The 27919-nt window shown below is 46.1% G+C and overlaps 1 protein-coding gene and 1 pseudogene across 6 annotated transcripts in view; both read left to right on the top strand.

The window, feature by feature from the left end:
* The first annotated feature begins 680 nt into the window (after positions 1-680).
* The window catches only part of STEEP1 (STING1 ER exit protein 1), a 44135-nt gene continuing 16896 nt past the window's right edge, over positions 681-27919 (top strand). For 2 of the 6 annotated variants that reach the window (XR_008289835.1, XR_003418387.2), the window contains exons 1-7: positions 684-900; positions 4051-4168; positions 17856-17897; positions 20317-20455; positions 21323-21412; positions 22020-22112; positions 24085-24255. Coding sequence is in view for 3 of the 6 variants with exons in the window: in XM_027054199.2 (XP_026910000.1) it covers positions 777-900; positions 4051-4168; positions 17856-17897; positions 20317-20455; positions 21323-21412; positions 22020-22112; positions 24085-24159 (681 nt within the window). In the remaining 3 variants the exon portion in view is untranslated. Of the gene's footprint in view, positions 901-4050; positions 4169-17855; positions 17898-20316; positions 20456-21322; positions 21413-22019; positions 22113-23532; positions 23859-24084; positions 24274-27919 lie in introns of those variants that run through there. The other 4 variants (XM_027054199.2, XM_015067521.3, XR_008289836.1 and 1 more) reach the window with 4 other exon arrangements.
* On the top strand, positions 24932-27312 carry LOC106970891 (histone H3.3A-like; annotated as a pseudogene).

The raw sequence follows: 27919 nt of genomic DNA, 5'->3' as shown, positions 1-27919 counted from the left end.
GTTTACCCATTCACGCTACAACATGGGATGAACCTCGAAAACACGATGCTGAGTGAAAAGAAGCCAGACATCAACAGCCACATGTTGTATGATTTCATTCGTAGGAAACGTTCAGAAGAGGCAAATCCACAGGGACAGAAATTAGACTAGTGGTTGCCGGGGGGGGGGGGGGGGGGCTGGGAAAAGGTGGGGAGTGACTGCTAACGATATGGGATTTCTTTGGGGGATGATGAAAATATTCTGGAATTAGTTCTGCAGGTTGCACAGCTTGGTGAATATACTAAAAACCACGGCATTATACACTTTTTAAGGGGTGAATGTTATACTACATGAATTATATCTCAACTTTAAAAAGATATCTCTACTTCATTAGGTTCTCATCCTGAATACAGCCATTAAAATCAAAACCATATTTAGATGCACACCTAAAATCTGTATGAAGCCGGTAATGTGCACATATAGTTCTTTGTTCTCTCTGGTTTCATATATCTGCATATACAGACGTGTATACCAATATACATGAATTAACTTCAGCAGTATCAGGACTGTCCCAAGCAAAGAAGTCCCAGCTAACTCAGGCCAAGGCAGAGGAGGTTCTGAGCGCTTCAGGGCGTCCCCCCCCCCCGCATCCTGGTCGAATGGAACCACCCGGAAGTCCACGGGACTGCTACTGACACGTGACCAGCCTTCCGGCTGGGAAGAGGCTCGAGGCACGTCTGTGACATCATTTCTGCGCGACCCTTCAGGTCAGAGTTTTCCTGCTGCTCTTCAGAACTATGCCTAAAGTAGTGTCCCGGTCGGTAGTCTGCTCCGACACCCGGGATCGGGAGGAGTATGACGACGGCGAGAAGCCCCTCCACGTCTACTACTGTTTGTGTGGCCAGATGGTCCTGGTGCTGGGTGAGTGGTCGGGGAACTGGGCGGTGTCTGCAAGACGGGAAACTTCGGGATCTAGGAGGCACGTCTCTTTGAAGAGTGGTTTTCCTCGCTCTCCATCCCTGCCCCGCTCCAGGATAGCTTTTCTGTTTAACTTTGTGAGTGTATCCAGGCTTCCCTCAAAAGTAAATTTCTCCTTCAGGAAAAATAAACTGGCCATCTCCCTCTCCTCCCAGTCCGCCTCTACAAACTTTGTAACCTTTCTGCTGGATGCTAGGATGCTGCTATGGCTCTTCTCCTAAACCAGAATAAAATCCTCCCTTGATCCCTCCATTTTCTTCCAGCTGTATCCCCATTTCTTTGTTTCTTTTATAGCAAAACTTCTAAAAAAAAAAAAGCTGCCTATATTGACTGTCTCTGTATCCTCACTTCCCATTCCCATTCCTGTTGAGCTAATTTCAGGCAGGCTTTCCTTCCTGCCCCACCACCGAAACCGTATTTGTCAAGGTCGGTGACTGAACGCGTTACTAGTCCCAGTGGTCAGTAATCAGTGCTCATTTTGGTCCACATCTTAGTGTCATTTGACAGAGATGATTCCATCCTTCTTAAAACACTTTTTTCTTGGCACCTGGGTGGCTCAGTCGGTGAGACCTCAGACTTCGGTTCAGGTCATGATCCCATGGTTTGTGAGTTCCAGCCCTGCACAGGGCTCTGCATTGACAGACAGTGCTGAGCTTGCCTGGGATTCTCTTCTCTCTCTCTCTCTCTCTCTCTCTCTCTCTCTCTCTCCCTCTCCCTCTCCCTCTCCCTCTTCTTCTCAAAATAAAATAAAACAAAAAACACAACAACACTTTTTTCTTTTACTTCCAAGACTCCACAATCTCCTGATTTTCCTCCTACCTTGATTTTGCCCCTTGTCAGTGTCTAGTTCCTTTTTCTGACTCAGGTTTTTAGGCATCACAAGGCGCTAGGGCTAAGTCCTCTTACCTACTCTCAACCCATACTCACTCTCTAAGTGATCTCAACCATTCCCAAGCTTTAAATACCATCTCTACGGTGATGACTCCCAAATGTTCATCCTTCACCCACACTTCCCCTCAAACTCCAGCTGCCTGTTCCGTGTCTCCACTTGGATGTCTAATGGGTCTCTCAAAGAGATCATGTTCAAATTGACTTCATGACCCCCTACTTCCCACTCTCCCCTATTCGCCCAGAATCTCAGAATCTTTCTTGACTTGTCTCTTTCTCATACCTTCGATCTATCCAATCCATCAACACGCTGTGCCGGCCCTTCCTTGAAAAATCTATCCAGAACCTTACTGCTTCTTACCACTTCATTTCTGCCACTCTAGCCCAAGCCACCATCGTCCCTCACCTGGAACCGCCACGATAGCCTTTTATCCTCCACTCTTTGTTTCCAGGGGGCTTTTTCCCACACAGCTGCCAGAGTCCTGTTCCAAACTTGGTGTTTTCCTATAAAACCGAGAGTAAAACCAAAGCCCATGCCTAGACCCTGCATGCTAAGATCCTCAACCACCTCTCCGACCTCATCCCCTACCCCTCTTCCCCTTGCTCACTGTGCTACAGCTACAGTGGCCTTTTTGATTTTTCTTCATCACGTCAAAACCTTCTGCCTCCCAGAGCCTTTGGGATTGGCATTTTTTCTGCCTTGAACACTCTTCCCTAGGTGCTTCCTTATTTCATTGAGGGCTCAGCTGACACGTCTCTTCATTTGAAAACTCTTCCCTGGGGGCTCCTGAGTGGCTCTGGCAGTTAAGTGCCAGAGGTCGGCTCAGGTCATGGTCTCAGTCATGATCTCCCACGAATCCCAGTTTGTGGGCTCGAGCCGGCATCAGATCAGGGTCTGTGCTGACAGCTCAGAGCCTGGAGCCTGCTTCGGAGTCTGTGTCTCCCTCACCCTCTGCCCCTCCCCCACTCACGCTCTGTGTGTGGGGGGGGTGTGTGGGGGGGTGTGTCTCTCTCTGTCTGTCTGTCTCTCTCTCTCTTTCTTTCAGAAATAAACATTAAACCCCCCCCAGAAAATTCTTCCTTGGCTATCTAAAATAGCACCCGTGTTACTCTTTGCCCTCTTAACTCTGCCTGATTTTTCTTGGTAGCACTTATCACTGAGATCACTGTCCATCCTCTTAATATCCGGCCAGGTTTTTTTATTGGCACTTATCATTATCCAAGGTCATATTTTGTAATTCTTATTTAAAATTTTTCTGCCTCCTCCACTAGAATGTAAACTGCATCAGGGCAGGAACTTGGCTCTGTTATTTGCTGAATCCCCAGCACTACGTTTGAACGGCACCTGGTACTTTGAGGGCCCTCGCCTATTCATTGAATGAATGAATTCTCTTTTGATCACCTAGAGTTGAGTCTGAATACTTGTTGTCCTCAGTAAATGCACACTCTTTGGCAGCCTCAATTCCCTCACCTTTAAACTCTGAATTGGGCTACGAAATGTCTACTCCAGCAGGTCATTGTGAAGACTAATCAACATGCAAACTGCCTGGCGTTCTCTGACTCCCCCTCCCTCTCCTCCATTAATCTCGAATCCCTGTGGTCACTTGACTTCTCTATGACCCTTTAGGTACTTAATTTGCATTATATCAGTTTCCATCTGCTTTGTAACTGCACCTCATTTATTTCCTGTGTGTTTTCATTGTTTTCAGACGGAAACGCCTCTAGCCTGGCTTGGGTCATTTGCATACCACTTGTAGCATAGCACCTCCCCTGTCTCTCTCCTTTTGTGACCGCGGATCCACCCTTCCCAATGCCTTCCTAAACGAGGCTTGATGACGATGTCCTTCCTGTCTGATTCTCATGCATTATAACATGAGCCAAGTGTCCCAAGGTCACAGAAACACTCATGGAAAACTTGCAGTGCTGGGAAGGACTTTTGAGACACTGTGATCTACTCATCCTTCAGATAAGGGGGGGAAAAAGAAACCCAAAGGAAGTTGCCAAAGATCACCAAGATGGTAACATAACAGCTGCGGGTGTTCTGACACCAAGTCATTTTTTCGCTGGGGAATCCAATAATAGCCATCAATAAGCATAGCAATTATAGTGCAAAATTACAGCGCTAAGGGCCCCACTGGAAACTTGTGATTGCCTCCAGGTATCTCTCAGTGGCTCCTGTGACCGAATCTTTCTCCATTTCTTCAGACTGTCAGTTAGAGAAACTGCCCATGAGGCCCCGGGATCGGTCCCGGGTGATCGATGCTGCCAAACACGCCCACAAATTTTGTAACACAGAAGACGAGGAGACTATGTATCTTCGGAGGTAAGAAGTGGATGCTCTCTGTCTGGAATTTCCTTTCTGTGCCGCAGTCGAGTTCTGAGGAATAGAAACACCCCATCTAGCGCTGAACGGGTCATTCTTGTGGGCCTAACGCTTTGACCTTTGCGTTGGCCCTAACTTCTGCGGACACGGCAATATCTTCGCTGTGCTCTGTTGAAATGCTGCGGATATGCGCTTCTGTTGCCATTTGATAGCTGTACTTTGGGGGGATTTTTGCAAGTAGAATGAGGTCATTTAACCTGTAATCTCTGGGAGCATGCCACGTGCCAAGCACTGAGCTGGGGACTGGCTCTGGGAAGGTGGATAAGGTATTGGGGCGCCTGGGTGGCTCAGTTGTTTAAGCATCCGACTTTGGCCCAGGTCATGATCTCGCGGTTCGTGAGGTCGAGCCCCGCGTCAGGCTCTGTGCTCACAGCTCAGACAGAGCCTGGAGCCTGTTTCGGATTCTGTGTCTCCTTCTTTCTCTGCCCTTCCCCTGCACTCACTCTCACTCTCTCTCTCCCTCTCTCTGTCAAAAATAAATAAACTTACCAAAAAATTAAGATGGATAAGGTACTGCCCTTACCATTAAAGAGCCCATCCCTCATCGAGCTGACTGGTCACCTGTTAGGATAAAATGCTGGCGTGGTGGACAAAAGGCTATGGAAAAACAGATGGGAGTGGGTCATTCTCCTGAAGGGTGATCAGGAAAGGCACCGAAAGATGATGGCATTTGTGTGTGGCCTTGAACTAGGATTTCACCAACTAGATGGGGGGGTTGAGAAGCATCCCAGGTGGAAGGGATATGGAAGCATTGAAAGCATCACATATGGTGTGCTTGGGAGATTGGCATGGTCCTTGGTGACTATAGCCCAGGCTACTTTACAGGAAGGGGTTTGTGCATCCTGGGGTGGGGACAGAGTAAAATGCCGAAATAGACAAATTTGGACTTTATCTGTCGGCAATAGCTTGTTCTCTTTTTTAAGCAGGAGAGTGACATGGTTAGATCCGTTTTAGATTGGGAGTCCTTGCTTGAGATGGGGAATTGAAGCCTGGGAAGGGCTAACGTTATGTGGAGTGCGGAGCAAGAAGAGAGAGGACTCAAGATACAATCCTGGGAAACACTGACGTTTAAAAAGCAGACAAGGGGTGATGCACCTGGGTGGCTCAATCGGTTAAGCATCTGCCTTCGGCTCAGGTCACGATCTCACAGTTCGTGAGTTTGAGCCCCGCATCGGGCTCTGTGCTGACAGCTCAGAGCCTGGAGCCTGCTTCGGATTCTGTGTCTCCCTCTCTTTCTGCCCCTCTCCTTCTCACGCTCTGTCTCTGTCTCTCTCTCAAAAATAAACAAACATTAAAACAATTTTTTTTAAAGGGACGCCTAGGTGGCTGTCCTGGTTAAGCATCCGACTTTGGCTCAGGTCATGATCTCACAGTTCATGGGTTCAAGCCCCGCATCGAGCTTGGTGCTGACAGCTTGGTTTGGACTGTGTCTTCCTCTCTCTCTGCCCCTGCTTGTGCTCTGTCTCTCTCTCTCAAAAATAAATAAACATTAAATAAAAAATGAATAAAAAAAAAACCAGACAAGGGGGGGCACCTGGGTGGCTCAGTCGGTTAAATCCAATTTTAGCTCAGGTCATGATCTCATGGTTTGTGAGTTCGATCCCCCCACATCAGATGAGTTTGAGCCCCGCTTCAGGTGAGCCTGAGCCCTGCTCTGGGCTCTGCACTCTCTCCTCCTCTCTATATCATGTGGGATTCTCTCTCCTACCCCACCCCTCACCTCTGCCCCTTGCTCACTCGTACTCTCTCTCTCAAAAATAAATAAAATAAAAAATAAATAAAAATAAAAAGCAGACAAGGGGCGTCTGGGTAGCTCAGTCGGTTAAGCATCCAACTCTTGATTTCCGCTCAGGTCATGATCTCATGGTTCGTGAGTTTGAGCCCCGCATTGGGCTCTGCGCTGTCAGCACGGAACCTGCTTGGGAGTCTGTCTCCCTCCCTCTCTGCCCCTCCCCCACTTGCACGCACGCATGCGTGTGCGCCCTCTCTCAAAATAAATTACACTTAAAAAAGCAGACAAAAATAATTGGGACCTGGTGACGTGGGAACCGAGAGGAGAGAGCATCAAGGAGTGTGTATATCGGGGGACAGTGGCTGTTAACAGGTGCCTGATACCACAGAGAGGTCGGTTGTGGGGAATTAAAAAGTCCATACGTCCCTTCACGTATATTTTATTTATTGGGCCCCTCCTGTGTGCCAGGCACTGTCCTAGAAACCTGGGATGTGCCACTGTATTCTTTTGCGAGGGCTGCTGTAACAAAGTAACACAAACTAGGTAGCTTAGCACAACAGAAACCGCCTCACATTTCTTCTGAGTCCTAGAAGTCTGAAATGAAGGTGTTGGCGGGGCCGTGGTCTCTCTGCAAGTTTGAGGGCAGGATCCTTCCTTGGCCCTTCCCAGCTTCTGGTGCTTGCCGCCGGTCCGTGGCGTTTCTTGGCTCGTAGATGCCTATATTATCACGTGGTCTTCTCCCTGGGTCTCTGTCTCTGTTTTTCTTCTCTTCTTTTTATAGGGACACCAGTCATATTGGATTAAGGGCACATCCTACCCATCTGCATGACCTCATCGTAACTAATTATATCTGCAAGGACCCTCTTCCAAGTAAGGCCACATTCTGAGGTTACTGGAAGGACATGACGTTTTAAGGGATCCATCCAACCCATCACGACCAGTAAACAAGCAACGCACCCTGCCTGTATGGAGCTTGTGTTCTAGTGTTGAACTGGGAAAAGCTACAAGCTGACATCTTACTATGTTAATTTAAGTAACCAAACTGCTGTCAGCCCGCACTAACAAAGAGAAGCGGAAATACTGCTAGGCGATTCGGTAGCAAAGCAGGCATCAAGCCCCATTGGGACAACTGGGTTTCTAAAATGGTGTAGCTGGGGGCGCCTGGGTGGCTCAGTTGGTTAAACGTCTGACTTCTGCTCAGGTCATGATCTCACGGTTCGTGGGTTCGAGCCCCGCATGCTTGCTTGCTCGCTCGCTCTCTCTCGGTCTCTCAAAAATGAATAAGTGTTAGAATTTAAAAAAAAAAAAAATTTTTTTATTGTTTGTTTATTTTTGAGAGGGAGCAGAGTGCAAGCTGGGAAGGGGCAGAGAGAGAGGGAGACAAAGAATCCGAAGCAGGCTCCAGGCTCTGAGCTGTCAGCACAGAGCCCGACACGGGGCTCGAACCCACGGACTGTGAGATCATGACCTGAGCCCAAGTCAGACGTTTAACCAGCTGAGCCATCCCGGTGCCCCAGTGTTAAAAAAAACTTTTTTAAATAGAATAAAATGGTGTGCCTGAAGCGACGACAGTTGGTTCTATACGAGATACGACTCGAGGCCAATAATACGACCAGATTCTAAAATTGATGAGATCTGCAAAGGAAGGCCCTTCAGGAAACATTGGGGAAAAATACTCCAAACACTCCATTATGGTATACAGGAGGCTTTACGAGGAAGACACCCTGTCCCAAGCTAATCCTTGTCTTGTGCCTTTTCTCCCTCCGTTAACCTTTATTTAATTTTCTGATTTTGCAAATGGCCAACTGACTGCCTTTAAGATCACCAAGATATTTATTATGGATTTGTTATATGTATTGTAATTACATGTAGTAACGTATAATTGTATTGTATATCACGTGTATCGAACGGATGTATATTACTCAGTTAATACAGAAACTGATCTAACAACACAGCCAGGCCACAGGCCCCTATGGCACTAAAAGGCAGATGCTCTCCCCTCTGGGCCAGAAAACTGAACGGCCTTAGGCTGAAGTAGAAACCCCGGAGTCCAATCAGCCTGGCGCTAGAAGCGAGCCAGCTCCGGGCCTAACCTTAGGACCAGGTAGTTCTTAGAGTTTACCAACGAGGTGTCCTCTGCTTCCCCCCCCCCCCCCGTTGGCACTGTTCCCTCTCTAATCAACAGTCATTCCAATGGCCCGTTCTCGGGTGCCCCTCTGCTGGCCAGGGTGGAGTTTCGCTCTGCTCTTCTGCAGCCAAGCTGTGTGGGAGAGCACGGGTTGCTGAAAATGTGGCGGCCTGGCCACCATAGGCCCTGGAGCCTGTCGCTGTCCACCTCCAAGTCACGCATTCTCGAGTCCTTCTCTTTTGGCACTGTCATTCCCCAGGCGCCCCTTTCCCTCCTCCGCCGCTCGCACAGTTGCAAATCCGGTGTTTTTCTGTCTGGATCTCTGTTGACCGTGCCTCCCTGGTTGCTCTCCTTCCTTGATTTCTGTGAAGCTGTTCTGGAGATTCTCTTCCTCCTTTGGCTTTCTCAGTCTTCCGGATTCTTCCTCTGCCTGCCCGTTAAATGTTGGCATTCCCCAGGGCTCTGACCTCCCCTCTTTATGCTCTCCTCGGACATTCTCACCGCCTTTCATGACATCAGTTACACTTAGATGCTGAAGCCTCACAGAGTCTCCCATCTGCCTGCATTTCTCTCCCGTACTCAGAACTGTGTACCTCACTGCCTCCTCTCCTTCGTCGCCTGACGTTCTCTCTCAGATCCAACAGGCTCCATCCAGGCTCTGAGCTGTCAGCACAGAGCCCGATGCGGGGCTCGAACTCACAGACTGTGAGATCATGACCTGAGCTGAAGTCGGATGCTCAACCGACTGAGCCACCCAGGCGCCCCGGTTTTTTTTTTTTTTCTTTTTGTAAGTAAGCTCTATGCCCAGTGTGGGGCTTGAACTCGTGACCCTAAGATCAAGAGTTGCACGCTCTGCTGACTGAGCCGGCCAGGTTCCCCTTGATTTTTTTTCTTTAAACACAACAACATTTACCATGTCATCTAGTTTCTGTGGGTCAGGGATTCAACAGCAGTTTGGGCGGGTGGTTCCCGCTCTTCGTGAGGCTGTGGTTACCAGGCCGACCAAGGGTGCAGTCATTTGAAGTCTCGCTTGGGGCTGGCGGTCCCACTTCCAAGGTGGCTCACTCACAGGGTTGGCAGCTGAGTGCTGTTGGGGAGGAGCCCCAGCCCCTCATCACAAGGGTCTGCCATAAGGCTGCTTGAATATCCTTGTGATGGGACAGCTGGCTTCCCACAGCATGAGTAATCCAAGAGAGAGCAAGCCACAATATCTTTTGTGACCAAGACTCAGAAGTCCCCATCATTTCTGCAGTGTCCTCTTGGTATTACAGGTCAGCCCCCCTCCTTTTGGGAGGGGACTGTGCAGGGTGTCAATACCAGGGTGCAAGGATTATTGGGGGCCATCTCAGAGACTGCCACAACCAGGAAGAATGTGTTACGTTTTGTTTTTGGCCTTCCCTCCCTCACATATTCCTAGAGATTAAGGGCAGGACAGAAAATCAAGGTCAATTAGTCCAGCTAGCTAGCTCATGTTAATCACTTCCTTGTACCAGTTAAGTACCTTGTCTCCATATCAAGGTGAACTTTTCGAGCGCAAGAATCCTGCCTTCTACATCCAAAACCCTTAGTACATCTTGCCTGCTTCTTGGCACATAGTTAGGAACAGATGAGTTTTTATAAACTTGACAAAATCCCATCGGTCACTGGTATTTGAAGGTTAACTCATTGAGAAGTATACAGTCCCCTTTATTTGAAATCCTGTGGTTTGAAAGCTCAGGCTTATGAGATTGACCGACTTCGGGATTCTAGAAGTCGCTTGCGTGGCGAATCTCTCCGCTTCAGGCTGAGGTTGGATTTAGAGTCCCAGTAGGAACCAGAAGTGATACACGGAACCCAAGGTATTGCCAAGGCTTTAGTCGCGTGACGTTGGTGAATGGTGGCGCGTTTGACACAAGCAATACTTGTAAGAGAAATGGAATGTTAAAGATGGCACAGACTTCGGAGTTCTACCCCAGGCAGGACCGCTTTGTGACTTTGGGCAAGTCACCTAAGCTTTTTGGGCCCGTTTCCATGTCCCTCAACTGGGAGAATAATAATCGTCAGTCTCTACAGTCTCTATTCCTCAGCAGTTCTGCTCTTCGCACGCACCCTCACGTAGTGACTCTCCCCCCCTGGCTGTGTTAGCACCATCCCGGGGACTTTGTTTTGTTTTGTTTAAGTCCTGATGCCGGGGCGCCCGGGTGGCTCAGTCGGCCGACTTCGGCTTGGGTCATGAGCTCGCGGTTTGTGGGTTCGAGCTCTGCATCAGGCTCTGTGCTGACAGCATGGAGCCTTTTTCAGAGTCTCTGTCTCCCTCGCACTCTGCCCCTCCCCTGCTGGCACTCTGTCTCTTTCTCTCTCTTCTCTCAAAAATAAATAAACATTAAAAAAATCTTTTTTTAAAAAGGCACCAGAGGGGCGCCTGGGTGGCTCAGTCGGTTGAGCGTCCGACTTCAGTTCAGGTCACGATCTCGCGGTCCGCGAGTTCGAGCCCCGTGTCGGGCTCTGGGCTGATGGCTCAGAGCCTGGAGCCTGCTTCCGATTCTGTGTCTCCCTCTCTCTCTGACCCTCCCCCGTTCATGCTGTGTCTCTCTCTGTCTCAAAAATAAATAAACGTTAAAAAAAAAAATTAAAAAAAAAAAGGCACCAGAAATATTGTAGCTTTTTATGTCTAGCATCTTTCATTTAGCATGTTTTCTTTCTTTTTTTTAAATGTTTTTATTTATTTTTCTTTCTTTTTTTTTAAATGTTTTTATTTATGTTTGAAGGAGAGAGAGAGAGACAGAGCATGAGTGGGGGAGAGAGAGGGAGACACAGAATCTGAAACAGGCTCCAGGCTCTGAGCTGTCAGCACAGAGCCTGACGCGGGGCTCGAACCCATGAACCGTGAGATCATGACCTGAGCTGAAGTCCTACGCTTAACCAACTGAGCCACCCCGGCACCCCTGTCTTTCTGATCATGGTGATCCTAGTGTGCGTGAAGTGGGAGCTCATTGTGGTTTTGATTTGCATTTCCTTCCTGGCAGATGATGCTGAGCAGCTTTTTCATGTACTTTTTGGTCATTTGCATGTCTTCTTTGGAGAAATGTCTGTGGATTTTTTGCCCATTTTTAATTGGTGTATTTGTCTTTTTAATTGTTGAGGTGTAAGAATTCTTTTTTTTTTTTTTTTGTTCATGGGTTTTAATCCAATTCTATCACATATTAATTCTTTGACCTTAGGCAGGTTACTTAACCTTGTTTTTTTAAATTTTATTTGTAATTTTTTAAAATTCACATCCAAATTAGTTAGCATATGGTGCAACAGTGATTTCAGGAGTAGATTCCTTCGTGCCCCTCACCCATTTAGCCCATCCCCCCTCCCACGATCCCTCCAGTAACCCTCAGTTTGTTCTCCATATTTATGAGTCTCTTCTGTTTTGTCCCCCTCCCTGGTTTTATATTACTTTTGTTTCCCTTCTCTTATGTTCATCTGTTTTGTCTCTTAAAGTCCTCATATGAGTGAAGTCATATGATTTTTGTCTTTCTCTGACTAATTTCACTTAGCATAACACCCTCCAGTTCCATGCACGTAGTTGCAAATGGCAAGATTTCATTCTTTTTGATGGCCGAGTAATACTCCAGAGTTGTAAGAATTCTTTATAGTGGATACTGGCCTCCTATCAGATAAATAACGTGCAAATATTTTCTCCCATTCTGTGGATTAGCTTTATACTCTCTTGATGATATTCTTTGAAGCATAAAAGATTTTAATTTTAATCAAGTCCTGTTTATTTTCTCTTTGATTGCTTGTGCTTTAGGTGTCTTGTCTAAGAAACCGTTGCCTAATTCAAGATCTTGAAGGTTTATGTCTACATTTTCTTCTAAGAGTTTTATAGTTTTAGTCCTTTTTTTAAAAAAATATTTATGTATTTTGAGAGAGAAAGAGAGAGAGAATCCCAAGCAGGCTGGCTTCATGCTGTCAGAACAGAGCCCGATATGGGGCTTGATTTCACAAACCGTGAGATCATGACCTGAGCCAAAATCAAGAGTTGGATGTTTAACCAAGTGAGTCATCCAGGCGCCCCTTTATAGTTTCAGTTCTTACGTATAAACCTTTCATCCATTTTGCGTGAATTTTTTAGATGGCCTGAGGTAAGGATCTAATAAATTCATAAGAGACTCTGAAATACAGAGAACAAACTGAGGGTTGCTGGAGAGGGGGTAGGTGGGTAGGTGGGGTTGAATGGGTGACGGGCATTAAGGAGGGCACTTTCTGGGATGAATGCTGGGTGTCATATGTAAGGGATGAATCACTGGGTTCTACTCCTGAAGCTAAGACAGCACTGTATGTTAACGAACTTGAATAAAAAATAATCAATCAGTTAATTCATCCTTTTACATGTGGATATCCAGTTGTCCCAGTACCATTTATTGAAAGAAAGAATGTTCTTTCTCCTTTGAATGGTCTTGACACCCTTGTCAAAAATCCAGGGGTGCCTGGGTGGCTCAGTTGGTTAAGGGTCTGACTCTTGGTTTTGGCTCCGGTCAAGATCTCACAGTTCCTGAGATTGAGACCCCTGTGGGGCTCTGCGCTGATAGGGAGGAGCCTGCTTGGGATTCTGTCTCTCCCCCTCTCTCTCTGGCCCTCACCTGCTTGCACTCTCTGCCCACCCCCTCCCCCCCCATAAATAAATAAATAAACATTAAGAAAAATCAGTTAACCAAATATGTATGGGTTTATTGTAGACTCTCAGTTCCATTCCATTGCTCTATATTTCTATCTTTTATGCCAGTACCACCCCGTCTTGATTACTGTGGCTTTTGTGGTTTCAAAATCAGCAAATGTGAGTCCTCAAGCTTTGTTCTTTTTCAAGATTGTTTTGGCTATTCTAGGTTCCTTGAAATTCCATGTGAATTTTGGGATCAGCTTGTCAATTTCTGCAGAAAAAGCCAGCTTGGGTTTTGATAGGGATTGTGTCGAAGGTGTAGATTCATTTAGGGAGTATTGCCATCTTAACAATAGTAAGTGTTCAGTCCACAAATACGGGATGTCATTCCATGTACTTAAGTGTTCTTTAATTTCTTCCAGCAGTGTTTCATAGTTTTCAGTGCACAAGTCTTGCACTTAATTTGTTAAATTATTCCCAAGTATTTTGTTCTTTCTGATGCTATTGTAACTGTTTTCTTAACATTATTTTTTATCGTTCATTTTTAGTATATAGGACTACCACTAATTTTCATATAATGATTTTGTATCCCGCAGCCTTGCTAAATGTATTAGCTTTAATTGTGTGTATGTGTGTTCTGAAGGGTTTCTACATGTAAGATCATGTCATCTGCAAATAGAGATGGTTTTACTTTTTCCCTTCTAATCTGGATGCCATTTCTTTCTTTCTTTCTTTCTTTCTTTCTTTCTTTCTTTCTTTCTTTCTTTCTTTCTTTCTTTCTTTCTCTTTCTCTCTCTCTCTCTCTATCCTTCCTTCCTTCCTTCCTTCCTTCCTTCCTTCCTTCCTTCCTTCCTTCCTTCATCTAGTTGCCCTAGCTAGACTTTGTGTTGTGTTGAATAGAAGTGTTGAGAGTGAGTCTCCTTGGCTTGTTCCTGATCTCAGGGAGAAAACTTTCAGTCTTTCACCATTAAGCATGATATTAGTATATGTAGCTTAGGGATTGTGGGTTTTTCACAAATGCCCTTTATCAGGTGGAGGAGGTTCCCTTCTATTCCTAGTATATTAAAAGGGTTTTGAGTTTTGTGAAAAGCTTCCATTTGGGGCCTATTGAGATGATTGTGTGTGTTTTCTCTTTTATTCTATTACTGTGGTGTATTACTGCTTTGGTTAATTTTTTTTTTTTTTGTATGGTGCACCAATCTTGATTTCATGGGATAAATTCCACTTGGTCATATTATATAATCTTTTTTCTATGTTGCTGGATTCAGTTTGCTAGTATTTATTTTTATTTGAGGATTTTTGCCTGTGTATCAAGCAGGATTGATCTCTGTTGTGTTGTTGTACCTTTGCCTGGTTTTGGCATCAGAGTAATACTGGCTGCATGGGATGAGTTGGGAAGGGTCTCCTCTTTTGAAAAGTTTGTGAAGCATTGGTATTCATTCTTCTTTGAACTTTTAGTAGAATTTACCAGTGAAGCCACTGGTACTGGGCTTTTCTTTGTGCAGGTTTTTGATTACTAATTAAATGTCTTTACGTGTGATAGTCCATTCAGATTTTGTTTCTTTTCTAGTGAGTTTTGATAGTTTGTATTCTGTTGTTTTAGGAGTTTGTCCATTTCACCTAGGTTATCTAATTTGTTGCCATACAGTCATTCATAATGTAATCTTACAAGTATTTTATGCCTGTCAGATCAGTAGTACTCCCTTGATTTTTTTTTTTTAAGATTTTTTTTAAAATTTTTTTTTCAACGTTTTTTATTTTTGGGACAGAGAGAGACAGAGCATGAACGGGGGAGGGGCAGAGAGAGAGGGAGACACAGAATCGGAAACAGGCTCCAGGCTCCGAGCCATCAGCCCAGAGCCTGATGCGGGGCTCAAACTCACGGACCGCGAGATCGTGACCGGGCTGAAGTCGGACGCTCAACCGACTGCGCCACCCAGGCGCCCCTTTAAGATTTTTAAAAAAAAAATTTTATTTTTGAGAGAGAGAGGGAGGGACAGAGGGGCAGTGAGAGAAAGGGAGATACAGAATCTGAATCAGGCTCTGGCCTGATTCTGAGCTGTCAGCACAGAGCCCGACATGGGGGCTCGAACTCCCAAACCACGAGATCATGACCTGAGCTGAAGTCGAACGCCCAACCAACCGAGCCACCCAGGCACCCCACTCCCTTGGTTTTTTAAAGTCCTAATAACATTAGACTATTTCCTTGAGTATGCTATACGGTTTTGGCTTTGAGCATAGTATTCCCACTGCTTGAAATACTACTTTCTATCAGGAGTGTTGGTTTGAAATCACCTCCTCACGAAGCCTTCCATGACTGCCTCAGACAGACTTGGTGTGCCCACCTCTGTGTTCCCATTACAAGGCATACATTTTTCCATTTAAGAACTTCCCTCCATGATTATAATTTTTCTCACTAAAACCGAATTCTTAAAAGGATAGTTTCAACCAATATTTATTGCATGCCTACTTTGTTTCCAGTGCTTTGCTCAGCTCTGGGAATAGAGTGGTCAGATAGGCATGGTCTCCGCTGCTTTTGGAGCCCATGGACCTTACAGTCTAGTGGGCTGACAGAAAAATAAAGTAATTATGATTATGGAAAATTCTGTGAATGAAACCAAGGGCTTATACAGGGTATCTCACGAAAACTTCTCTGAAAAGGTAGTCACGGAGGGTCTCTGTGACTAGGTGATATTTGATCTGTGACCCCCAAAAATGAGAATCAGAAAGCAGGGAGAGGAACATTCCAAGGAGAGAGAGAAGGGTGTGCGTGTGAAAGGTCAGAGGTGGGAAAGCGCTGGTTTGTTCCAAGAATAGGAGGGAGGGAGGGCATCTGTGGGATGAGGCAGGGGCCCAAGCAGGTGCTCAGTTGGGGCCGGTAGGCCGTGGTAGGGAGTTTGATTTTCTTCTAGGAAAGAAGAAGGAAGCCACTCCTGCTTCTGTTTCAAGAATGATTTGTAGTGGAAGCAGGTTCTAGAATAAGCAGTTGGAGTTTGTATGTTAGGTATGAACTTAGGATGGGGAAGGCCTAACTAAATACCACCCCCCCCCCCCCACACACACATGCACACATACTATCGATTTGACTGCACAAAAATCTAAAATTTCCACACGGGTTAGGAGGAAGTCAAAGACAAATGTCAAACTGGGGAAAAAATATTTGCAAGGCCTGTTAACATTGGCAAGTCTCAATAAACAAAAGATGTGAAGTGACCACTCACACAAAAAAAGAAAACACAAATGCCCATTAAATATGTGAAAAGATGCCTGACTTCACTCCTTAAAAAAAAGAAATGCAAATGTTGAGATCACGGTTTGCACGAGCCAGATTGGCAGCTGTGCATTTTATTAAAAAATTAAAAATTTTTTTTTTTATTTTTGAGAAAGCAAGCAGGGGAGGGGCACAGAGAGAGGGAGACACAGAATCCAAAGTAGGTTCCAGGCTCTGAGCTGTCAGCACAGAGCCCGACGCAGGGCTTGAACTCACGAACTGTGAGATCATGACCCGAGCCGAAGTCGGACGCTCAACAGACTGAGCCACCCAGGGTCCCCAGCAGCCTTGCATTTTAATAACGTACCTCGTTGGTGAGACTGTAGAGAAACAGGAACTCTCACATTGGTAGTGGGGATGTAAGTTGGTTCAGCTTCTCTAGAGAGTAATTTGGCAGTATTTATCAGAATTTAAAGTGGATACACTTCTAGGAATTTATCCAACAGGTAAAAGACACTTCGGCACATCCATACACAGGAATACAATGCAGCCCTTAGGAAGAATGACGCAGCTCTTTGTCGATTGATAGGGAAGGGTCGCAAATATATATTTTCCAACCAGGATACATTTTTAAGTGAACAAAGAAGTGTGCTGTCTTTGTCTAAAAAGGAAAAAAATCTGTTTTCTTTATATACCAATAAGGATTCTTTGCTTGCATCGTCAGCTGTCTCTGAGAGGAACAGAAGAAACCAGAACAGTATTTGCCTCCGGGGAAGAGAACCGGGTGGGTGAAGGGTGGGGGGATGATGTTTACTTTTCTTTGGACCCCTATAGGGTACCCCTATATTTGTACCGATATGTACCACGCATACATACTGCCTATTAAAAATTTGAAACCAACAAGGGGAGGGGGCGTGAGGAGACCAGTCTGGAAGCTGTGACAAGTCATCCAGGGAAGAGACGCTGGTGGTCTGGGCTAAGACGGTGGCAGGAAGGTGGAGCAAAGCAGATCGGTCCAAGAACTTTTTTGGGAGGAATCCAAAATCTACTGATGGAGTAGATGTGGGAAGTGTTATGGGCTCTTGAGCTGGACGGGCCTGAGCCTGAAGTCAACCTATTCTTTTTTTTTTTGTTTTTAATTTTTTGTTTTTGAATTCAACCTATTCTGCTTCCTAACTGTGACCTTGGGCAAATCATGTGATTGGTTTGTACTTAGGAGCCTTCATCTATAAAATGGGAACAATAATATGACCTACCTCACAGAGCCACCGTAAGGATTAAATGACTTAATACATGTATACTTGAGGGGCGTCTGAGCGGCTCAGTCGGTTAAGTGTCTGACTCTTGGTCTCAGTGCTGGTCATGATCTCACAGTTCGCAAGATCGAGCCCCCTGAATCAGGCTCCGTGCTGACAGTGCAGAGCCTGCTTGGCATTCTCTCTCTCTCTCTCTCTCTCTCTCTCTCTCTCTCTCTCTCTCTGCCCCTCCCCCACTCATGCTCTCTCTTGCACTCGCTCTCTCTCAAAAAAAAAAATAAATAAACATTTTTTAAAAATTAAAAAATACGGAGCGCCTGGGTGGCTCAGTCGGTTAGGCGTCCTCCTCTTCCATCTTGGCTCAGGTCATGATCTCATGGTGGTGAGATTGAGGCCCCCCCCCCCCTTTCTCCACGCTGGGCATGGAGCCTGCTTAAGATTCTATCCCTCTGCCCCCTCCTCTATGCACTTTCTGGCACACATGTGTTATCTCTCTCTCTCTCAAAAAAAAAAAAAAGATTAAAATGAATACAGGTTTAACTAACCAGTCAATCTAGGAAATGAAAATTTTTGAAAGGCCCTATTACCATTTGAAGAAATGAGGTAGTGAGGTGGGTAGGTTATGAGATTTGTTCATATCTTTTTTTTTTTTTTAATTCCATTTTCTGCGCAGGCCTGAAGGCATTGAACGACAATACCGGAAGAAGTGTGCCAAGTAAGTATTTAACAGTGTGGGTTTCTCCAAGCATAAGAAAGTAGAGGCAGCAATGTGTTCGGAAAAGAATTATTAGATACAATTCTCTGTTGTATCTTTATCCTTATAATCTCCATTGCCTTTGAACTTCCACTGCACAGCCACCAGTATGCTCCCCAAACAGACTAGTCAAAGTCACATCCCTGACCAGCTGGCTACAAAAATGTTTTTCTATTTTAAAACATAGTATCAATTTTTAAATGGAGATGTGAGACTGCTAAACTACAGTAAGTTTAATCTTCCTGATGTAAGTACAGTTACATCTTGGCTCTCGGAAGACTAGGAGAATTAAGGCAGGGAAATGGCCAAGAAGGCATTTTAGTTCACAGCCACACTGGATTCGTTAAATTCGTTTTAACATGTCTCATGGGTCGACTTCATGTACCTGAAAACAAGTCTAATAGAAATGACCGACCCCAATCCCTATCAAAATAACACCAGCATTCTTCACAGAGCTAGCACAAACAATCCTAAAACTTGTGTGGAACCAGAAAAGACCCCGAATAGCCAAAGCAATCTTGAAAAAGAAAACCAAAGTGGGAGGCATCCCAATCCCGGACTTCGAGCCGTATTACAAAGCTGTAATCGTCAAGACAGTATGGTACTGGCACAAGAACAGACACTCAGATCAATGGAATAGAATAGAGAACCCAGAAATGGACCCACAAACGTATGGGCAACTAATCTTTGACAAAGCAGGAAAGAATATCCAACGGAATAAAGACAGTCTCTTCAGCAAGTGGTGCTGGGAATACTGGAGAGCGACATGCCGAAGAATCAACCTGGACCACTTTTTTATACGACACACAAAAATAAATTCAAAATAGATGAAAGACCTAAATATAAGACTGGAAGCCATCAAAATCCTTGAGAAAGCAGACAAAACCCTCTTTGACCTCGGCTGTAGCAACTTCTTGCTCAACATGTCTCTGGAGGCAAGGGAAACAAAAGCAAATGTGAACTGTTGGGACCTCGTGAAGATAAAAAGCTTCTGCACAGTGAGGGAAACAATCAGCAAAACTAAAAGGCAACCGACGGAATGGGAGAAGATATTTGCGAACGACATATCGGATAAAGGGTTAGTATCCAAAATCTATAAAGAACTTATCCAGCTCAACACCCAAAAAACAAATAATCCAGTGAAAAATGGGCAAAAGACATAAATAGACCCTTCTCCAAAGAAGACATGCAGATGGCCAACCGACATATGAAAAAACTCATCACATCACTTATCCACATCACTCATCATCAGGGAAATACAAATCAAAACCACACTGAGATACCACCTCACCCCTGTCACAATGGCTAACATTAACGACTCAGGCAACAACAGATGTTGGCGAGGATGTGGAGACAGAGCATCTTTTTTGCATTCTTGGTGGGAATGCAAGCTGGTGCAGGCATTCTGGAAAACAGTATGGAGGTTCCTCAAAAAATTAAAAATAGAACTACTCTAGGACCCAGCAATTGCACTACTAGGTATTTATCCACGAGATACAGGTGTGCTGTTTCAAAGGGATGCATGCACCCCAATGTTTATAGTGGCTCTATGGACAATAGCCAAGGTATGGAAAGAGCCCAAATGTCCATCGATGGATGAAGGGATAAAGAAGATGTGGTCTATATGTGTCAGCTCAGGTCACGATCTCGCGGTCCGTGAGTTCGAGTCCCGCGTCGGGCTCTGGGCTGATGATGGCTCAGAGCCTGGAGCCTGCTTCCGATTCTGTGTCTCCCTCTCTCTCTGCCCCTCTCCCGTTCATGCTCTGTCTCTGTGTCTCAAAAAAATAAATAAACGTTAAAAAAAAAATTAAAAAAACCTTAGACCAGTTACCCAGACTCTTGGAAGAATGGCAGCAACTATATATATATAGTATGTTTTTAGAAACTTCTATTACTTTAAAAATTTTGTTTATTTTTTAAGTAATCTCTACACCCAACATGGGGCTCGAACTCTCAACCCCGAGATGCAGAGTTGCATGCTGTGCTGACTGAGCCAGCCAGGCGCCCCAGAACGGCAGCAGTTGTAACTGGAAAGCCGTCAGTAGCAGGAGCCAGCATTTCCCAAACTTGTCGAGTGAGAAGAATCACTTGGGATCCTGAGGGAAATGACAGATGCCCGGGCCTCAGCTCCCCGATTTGCTGAATCAGGATCTTCTGGGGGAGGGACCTGGGCATCTGAGCAGCAGTTTTAACAAATTCTTGCTTGTAAACGTGATGCCTCAGTGATTCTTAGGAAGTAGTTTCGGGAAGCAGTGGAAGGAGCGGATCATTCGTTTATGCCACAGACAAGACTCTTCCCAGGATGTGAGCACGCTTCGTGAATCCGTGTCTGGGGGATTTGTATTCTGAGCTCCCCAGAGATTCATTCTGCTGTTTGCAGGTGTGGACTGCCACTCTTCTACCAGTCCCAGCCGAAGAACGCTCCTGTGACCTTCATCGTGGATGGAGCAGTGGTCAAGTTTGGCCAGGGTTTTGGCAAAACAAACATCTATACGCAGAAACAGGAGCCTCCTAAGAAGGTAACTATTGACAGACGGGTTAATATAGCTACAGATCGCCCTACATTTTTCAATAAGATTCTAATGAGAAATCGCCCTTTATGGACGCATTCCTTATTAAGAGAATGCCATTTTCATGTATAAGCAGATGTTACACGTGACACATCCATTCTGTGTTCCTTTTTTCTTTCCTAGAGCTGTCCTCTGAGTAAAGTGAGAAGTTGTATGGTGTTAAGGACCATTTATTTCCTTTGAAATGTCTTCCTTTTTCAGTGTGGACAGTGTATTATGCTGCGGGGAATAAGTCAGAGAAAGGAAATAATAGGATTTCACTCATGTGGAATTTCAGAAAACGGATGAACATAGAGGAGGGGATGGAAAACTAAGATAAAAAACAGAGAGGGAGGCAAACCATAAGAGACTCTTAAATACAGAGAACAAACTGAGGGTTGCTGGAGGGGTGTTGGGTGGGGGGGGGTGGGCTCAATGGGTGAGGGGCTTTAAGGAGAACACTTGTTGGGATGAGCACTGGGTGTTACATGTAAGTGATGAATCACTAAATTCTATTCCTAAAACCAATACTATGCTGTATATCAACTAACTTGAATTTACATCAATAATGAAATAAGGAAAGAAATAATGAATCGGGCTGAGTTTTAAATATACTTTTTAAAGCCTTGATGGCAGATGTTAGAAAAACATAATCCAAATAAAAACCATTAGCATTTGTAGATAGGCCAGCCTGTCCCAAAGAGGGGAGTGTCCCCTGCCCCAGCCCCCACCCCCTGCAGTCAGGCATGTGTGCCCGCAGGGACACATGCGCGCGCACACGTGGCTCACAGAGCCAACTGCAGGGAATGAGACCGAGTCCTCCTCCTGTGACTCCAGGTGATGATGACCAAACGGACGAAAGACATGGGCAAGTTCAGCTCTGTCACGGTGTCTACGATTGACGAAGAGGAAGAGGAGATCGAGGCTGTGAGTGCTTCTGCTCTCAAGGGATCTGGATGGACTGGGGGTGGGCCCGGAAGGAAGGGGGACTCTAGAACCAGCCCATTCGAGTAGCAGCATAATTAGAAACTTCGGTCATAGGCCTTACTCTGCTGGTAAGAGACTAGAGAACGCGGGGCTAGTCCCTGTCTCCCTGGGTCTCAAGGACATCCGCACGGTGAGAGCCAGGGAGCTGGACTAGCTCAGTGCTTAGTGTCCTACTGTGTTTTGAGCCGCTTTCAAGGGGGCAACCCCCTCATCCCTCTTCGGTTTCAAAACTATTAGACTCAACAATTTCAGGTCCCTTCCATTCCGGCTTGAGTGGTTTGTGTGGCTCTCCTTAGCGGTAGCGGCACTTACCTTTACGGTACTTGAGTATAACAAGGTTTGCAGAGAGGTGTGATCTGGTTTTCAGCCGCTTTCGCTGTGATCTGAGCTCTTCGGGATTTACTGAAAACCCGAAGCCTTTGAAAGGGGACAGAGTCCGTTTCGGTACTTTTGGAACCGGAGGAGTCTGCTGCTTAAGGGCGACTTAAGGGCTCTGTTGCTTGTGGGCAAGACCGCTGGGTTAAAGGTGCCGCTGCTTCACCCGCAGAGAGAAGTCGCTGACTCGTACGCGCAGAATGCCAAGGTCATTGAAAAGCAGCTGGAGCGCAAAGGCATGAGCAAAAGGCGGCTGCAGGAGCTGGTGAGTGGCCCGGGCTGGCAAGGGTTTCTTGGTCTGGAAGACCCTCGGACGCTCAGGGAGATCCTTTCGCAAGTCTGTCAGGGGCTACCGGCGTGGTGGGCTGCCAGCGTGAACCCCGCTCTGGTGACCACAGCGTCCAGGCCCCCCGGTTAGAGTCCTGGTGAGCCGGCCCCAACCAGAACGATACTTCGCTTTGCTGCCTGTGGTCCAAGGTCAGGAGTTAACGGATCGGGGCTCCTGGATGCTCTCCCAGGATGCGACGGCGGGCGGCGTTGCTACAGCGACAGTACCGGGACCGGGGCTTCGGCACTTCTGAGAGCACACTCCGGTTTCTGTGTTATCCACGGGCTCATCGCGGAGCACGCACGTTTATATCTGATGGTGCCCGCATTTGTGTCTTCTTGATACTAACGTGCTTATGCTATTGCCTTAAAATCCAACACCACTGCATTTGTGCCTCCTCAGAGGGTGTACCAGTCTGTTCGAATGACCGTAGAGGATTTTTTGGCGACAGAGGTGGGGGGGGGGGGGGGTGTCTCGGGAGCTGCATGACCTTGCCATAGTGTCCAAAGCAGTGCTTACCGAATGTTCTGAGGTGAAGGGCCGCCAGTGCTTGCTTTTTTTTTTTTTCCTAATGTTTACTTATTTTTGAGACAGAGACCGAGCATGAACGGGGGAGGGGCAGAGAGGGAGGGAGACACAGAAGCCGAAGCAGGCTCTAGGCTCGAGCTGTCAGCATGGAGCCCGACGCTGGGCTCGAACCCACAGACCGTAATATCATGAGCTGAGCCGAAGTCGGACGCTTAACTGACTGAGCCACCCAGGCGCCCTCCCCCCTTTTTTTTTTTTTTTTTTACAGTGCTTTCTTTTTTAAATTTCTGGCTTGTCAAGAGCAAGTTTATAATTTATCAAATGCAATAAAAATGAATTTGCCTCAGTTACTCCTATCAAAGTACTTGATTTTGTTATCCCTGTCAAATGGCTACGCAAGTTGCAGAATGCTTGCTCTCGATTCTTATACGTATCTTGCACGAACCAATAACAAATAGTTCGTGGGCAGCACAACTTGAAGTAACACTGTTCTAGAAGAGCATTTCTTCCTGTTCTGCCGGGAATAGCATACCGGTATGCCACGATAAATTGCTTCCCTTGGCCCTTGGAGGAACCTGGGGCTGCAGGAGCCCTGCACTGATCACCTTTGACCACAGCCTTGCACGCTACCCCCATTTTGCCACGCAGACGTCATCATTTCCTCTGTGAACCGTAACATCAGAAACGTTGGAAAGCAGCTGCTGGACACCGCCCTTCTGGTTGCTCTACTGAGTGAACACGACAGGATAGAGTTTGGGCAGTTAGCGTAAGGAAGGAAAGTACGAATTTCACGTCACGTATCAGGGCGTATGCTTTTCTTCCTCTCCAGGCTGAACTGGAAGCCAAGAAAGCGAAAATGAAGGGGACCTTGATTGATAACCAGTTCAAATGATCAGGACCTTTCTCTCAACCCACACTGGAGATCACGAGGAAAAAGAACTTTTTCTTGACTGCATGGACTGCTGTCTACCTTTTTGCCCCCACAGAAGGCTTTCCATTGCTTGCCATTGATTTCTCCTACCTTCAGTGAGGTCTTTGAGTCCATCTGACCTGCTTTCTAGAGATGGGGTTTTTTTTTCACCAGATCTTTCTATATATAGGTCCTCTGTACTATTTTTGGTCCACTTGATATAAACTTCTTCAGCTGTGTAGAAACTCTCTGAATACATCAGTGCTTGAGAGTCTCCAGTTTCTAAAGTAGCTGTATACCTTCTTATACTTATACTTAAGTAGAAGTATACCTTCTTCAAAGTTAATAAAATGTTAAAAGATTTTTGAAAAAGATACTATGATGTGTCACAGAAGAAAGTGGCATGAACTATATTTAAAGCCATAGCAAGTCAGACTCTTTGAAGTTGAAGTGACTCTCTTCTATTCTTAGACTGGCAGGTATCAGCTCTGGTTTGAATCTCTCTGCTGTCGGAAGAAAATCCATAAAAAGCTAGAATGTACGTAGAGCTTCCTTTACTTGATGTTCAGAGAAACCTGCCCAGTCACAGACTCCAGAAACAGCACAGCCTTGCTTCCTGTACTTCAAATATTAAAGCTCTGGGTGAGTTCTTCCTTCTCAGACTTTGTACTTACGAAGGAACAGCCAGATTAGAGTGGGCGGGGGCAGGGCAGCTCGGCTCCAAATGGAAATGGGGTCTCGGTAAGCAGCCTCAGCTAATAACTGCCATCCCTTCACGCAGCTGACAAGAGTATGGGAGGGAGACATAGAGGAAGAAACGATACTGAGACAAAGGGGCCTGTCGGCCATCGGGTATTTCACATTCGCTATCCGTAGAGGAGTGTTGTATAGTTAGACACTTAATGCCCCGCTCTTTCGGTGATGTCAGTACGTAGTGTTGTGTACGTGGTTTTTATCTGTTCCCCGGTATGACGAGCTGTCGGGGCAGGAAGGGCACTTTAACCTCGTTGCGTCGTCTGCCGTGGGTTCAGTCGCCCCAGACGTGTGTGTGAGGTGCTGTTGGGAAATAATAGGGCATTTTTCTCTGCCTTTTTTTCCCCAGCTTCCTTATTTGGAAGGAGAAGTAGGTTGGACTAGGGGTGGACGGGAGTTAGCAAGAAGTGGGAGAAGGGGGGGTGGGTGGCGGTCCGGGGACAGCCCCGGGCGGGGCCGTGTTTCCATCTTCCCAGTTAGCCTCCTGCACCCAGCGGGCTCTTTGCACTGAGGCGTCCCTCCCCACCTCATTTCCTGTCCTCACCCTGAGAGGTGCTTAGACACCATGCAGGTGGTCGGCTGTAACCTCCGCACAGTTCCTTGACTTTGCCTCCAAACGGTGACCTTTACCTTCACGCTAGCCACGAACCGCCATGACCACAGCCCGGCGGGCCTGTCCCGCCACCTCTGAAAGCCAAGATTCTAGAGATCCAGAGCTCTGTTCTGGGACCACAGCCTCCACTTCCTCTCGCTTCCACTAGCCCTGTTCTGTTTGGTTTTTGATTTGAAGGGTGGTCACTTCCTCATTTTACAAATGAGTATCTCAGGCTCTGGGAGTTATAAGTTTCCCGAGATCGCATAGCCATCAAGTGATAAAGCCAGAAATCTGACTGCAGAACTAGGCTGAACTGCCTCTCCTGGGGGACTTTTAAGAAATATATTGTTGACAACAGATAGCAGTTTCATTTTGAGAAACCAAGTAAAATGCGTTGTGAAGACACTTACGTGGGGGGCTCCCTGTAGGAAATGTGTCGTTACCTTTCCACACATTTTCCGAAATACTCGTCCTTAGATACTAGCCCTAAACCGTTGGAGCATCTGGTTCAAATTGTGCATTTTGCTTCATCTTTAAGACTGCCAATCATTAGGTCATTAGCACTAGATAAGCACGTGCCCTTTAGTGTTTTATTCTCTCATTCTGAAATGCTTATTGACATAGTTTCTCTATTACCTTTATTTTCTTGTAGAATGTGAGCAGCAAAATACAGGGTTTTAGTGTTAGGATAAAGAGCCATGTGGAAATTTTGGAGTCTTACTCTGTGCGTGTGTGTGTTTGCACATTGTCAACTGTCATAAAATAGTAAAATGTAAAATGTTTAATAGCTGTAATAATTGGTGACATTTGGAAGTGTAATTATACTGCATAAGAGAAGTTAAAATGCTTTTTAAAAACTAGCTTGCCTCGACCATGTGGGGATCCTTATCACCGGGGACCACCTCCTTTCCTTAAGGAAAAAACTTCCCTTTTTGTCTTCCTTGATGTTTTGTTCTGCCGCGCCTTCACCTGTCTGACTGCTCCGAGTTTTCACTCACTTCGAACAAAGCACAGTCCCTCACACTTGAGCTTTTAGTATTTGAGAATTCCTCCAGGAAAACGAAAAGCATCACTTAGGGTGAACTGAACCGGCTTCTAAACTTCGTAGGACCCCGATCCTCCTGTTTTCTCCCAGTGTTGCCATTCTGTCACTACCTCGCTTCCTTTGGGCCCAGCCTGATCCTGTGGTTGGGGATCTGAAGGCCCCTCACCTTCAACTCTTCTCACCTTGAGTTTGTGTGTGTGTGTGTTTTTTTTTTTTTTTTAAGTAGGCTCCACGCCCAACGTGGGGCTTGAACTCACGACCCTGAGATCAAGAGTCGCATGTCTACCAACTGGGCCACCCAGGTGCCCCTAGTTTTGTTTCCTAAGTAAGCTCTACGGCCCAACATGGGGCCTGAACTCACGACCTGAAGATCAATGGCCCCATGCTCTACCAACTGAGCCAGCCAGGGTGCCTGGCCTTGAGGTTTTTTACCTTAGAAAAAAACCTTTTTTTTTTTTTTTAATGTTTATTTATTTTTGAGAGAGAGAGAGAGAGAGAGACACCATGAATGAGGGAGGCTCAGAGAGGATGGGAGACACAGAATCGCTAATGCCAGCGCCGCCTCTAGCTCGCTGAGCTCCAAAGGAGAAGGGGATTAAGTAAGGAGGTCTCCCCACCGTTGCTTGGACAAAGCAGGCTGCACGCGAGTCGACCGGAGCCACCGAGGAAGCAACCAGCTACAAAAGCCGCTCGCAAGAATGCGCCCTCCACTGCAGGGGTGGAGAAACCTCATCGTCACAGGCCCAGTACCGTGGCATTCCGCGCAATTACAGGTTATCAGAAGTCCGCGGAACTTCCAATCCACAAACTTCCTTTCCAGCGTCTGGTGCGGGAGATCGCTCAGGACCTCGAAACAGATCTGTGCTTCTGGAGTGCGGCTGGCGGTGCTTTGCGGGAGGCAAGCGAGGCCTACCTGGTGGGCCTCTTGGAAGACACCAGCCTGCCAGCTGTCCATGCCCAACGTGTAACAATCATGCCCAGCTAGCACGCGGCATACATGGAGAACGTGCTTAAGAATCCGCTCTGATGGAAAACGTTCCATTCTTCAATTTAAAAAAATTCTCTTCTTCCTCTTATTGGTAGATATTTTTTTTTTCCCATGGGGTCAGAGGTACCTAAGTATATGATTGCAAATGGAAAAACGGGGGACAGAAGTAGGTATTGGCACAAATTTTCATTTGTGTGTGAATTTTTAATACAAACGCGGGGACACAAAGCATTGATGCAAGTCAAAATGTTGCGTTGAACACGTTTCAGCAGTTCAACTTTATAACCATTATAAATAAACCTGTTACATTTTTCTGGACAGTGCCAGCGTTTGGATTTTTTTTAAGACAAGTAAATTTCTTATTGATGGCAAAAACAAATACATAAATACGTAAAATTTAAAAATTAAAAAAAGAAATCTTTGAATAATTTGAGATGTACAGAAAAGTTCCAGAGATCATTCAGAGAGTTCCTGTATAATCTCCACTCGGTTCCCCTAATATTAACATCCTGTATAATGGTCCGGGCTGAACTGTGTCCCCTCCAGAATTCCTCTGTTGAAGCACTAACCCCACAGCGTGATGGGATTCGGGGGATAGACCTTTGGGAAACAATTAGGTTTAGATGAGGTCATGAGGTGGGACCTTCATGATGGGATTAGTACCCTTAAAAGAAGAGACCAGAGAGCTCTCTTTCTACCTGTCTCTCTCTCTCTCTCTCTACCACGGGAGGACACAGCAAGAAGGCGGCCGTCTCCTAGCCAGGAAAAGAGCTCTCCCTAGGAACTGAATCAGATGGCACCTGGACCTTGGACTTTGTAGCCTCCAGAACCGTGAGAAAAAAAAAAAATGCCTGTTGTTAAAACCACTCGGTCTGTGGAATTTCGTTACAGCAGCCCGAGCAGACCAGTCCATACAAAACCATAG

The sequence above is a fragment of the Acinonyx jubatus genome, chromosome X (genome assembly GCF_027475565.1).
Source record: "Acinonyx jubatus isolate Ajub_Pintada_27869175 chromosome X, VMU_Ajub_asm_v1.0, whole genome shotgun sequence".
NCBI lineage: Eukaryota > Metazoa > Chordata > Mammalia > Carnivora > Felidae > Acinonyx > Acinonyx jubatus.
Note: the sequence above shows the minus strand (reverse complement) of the source record. Positions and strands in the feature narration are given on the sequence as shown.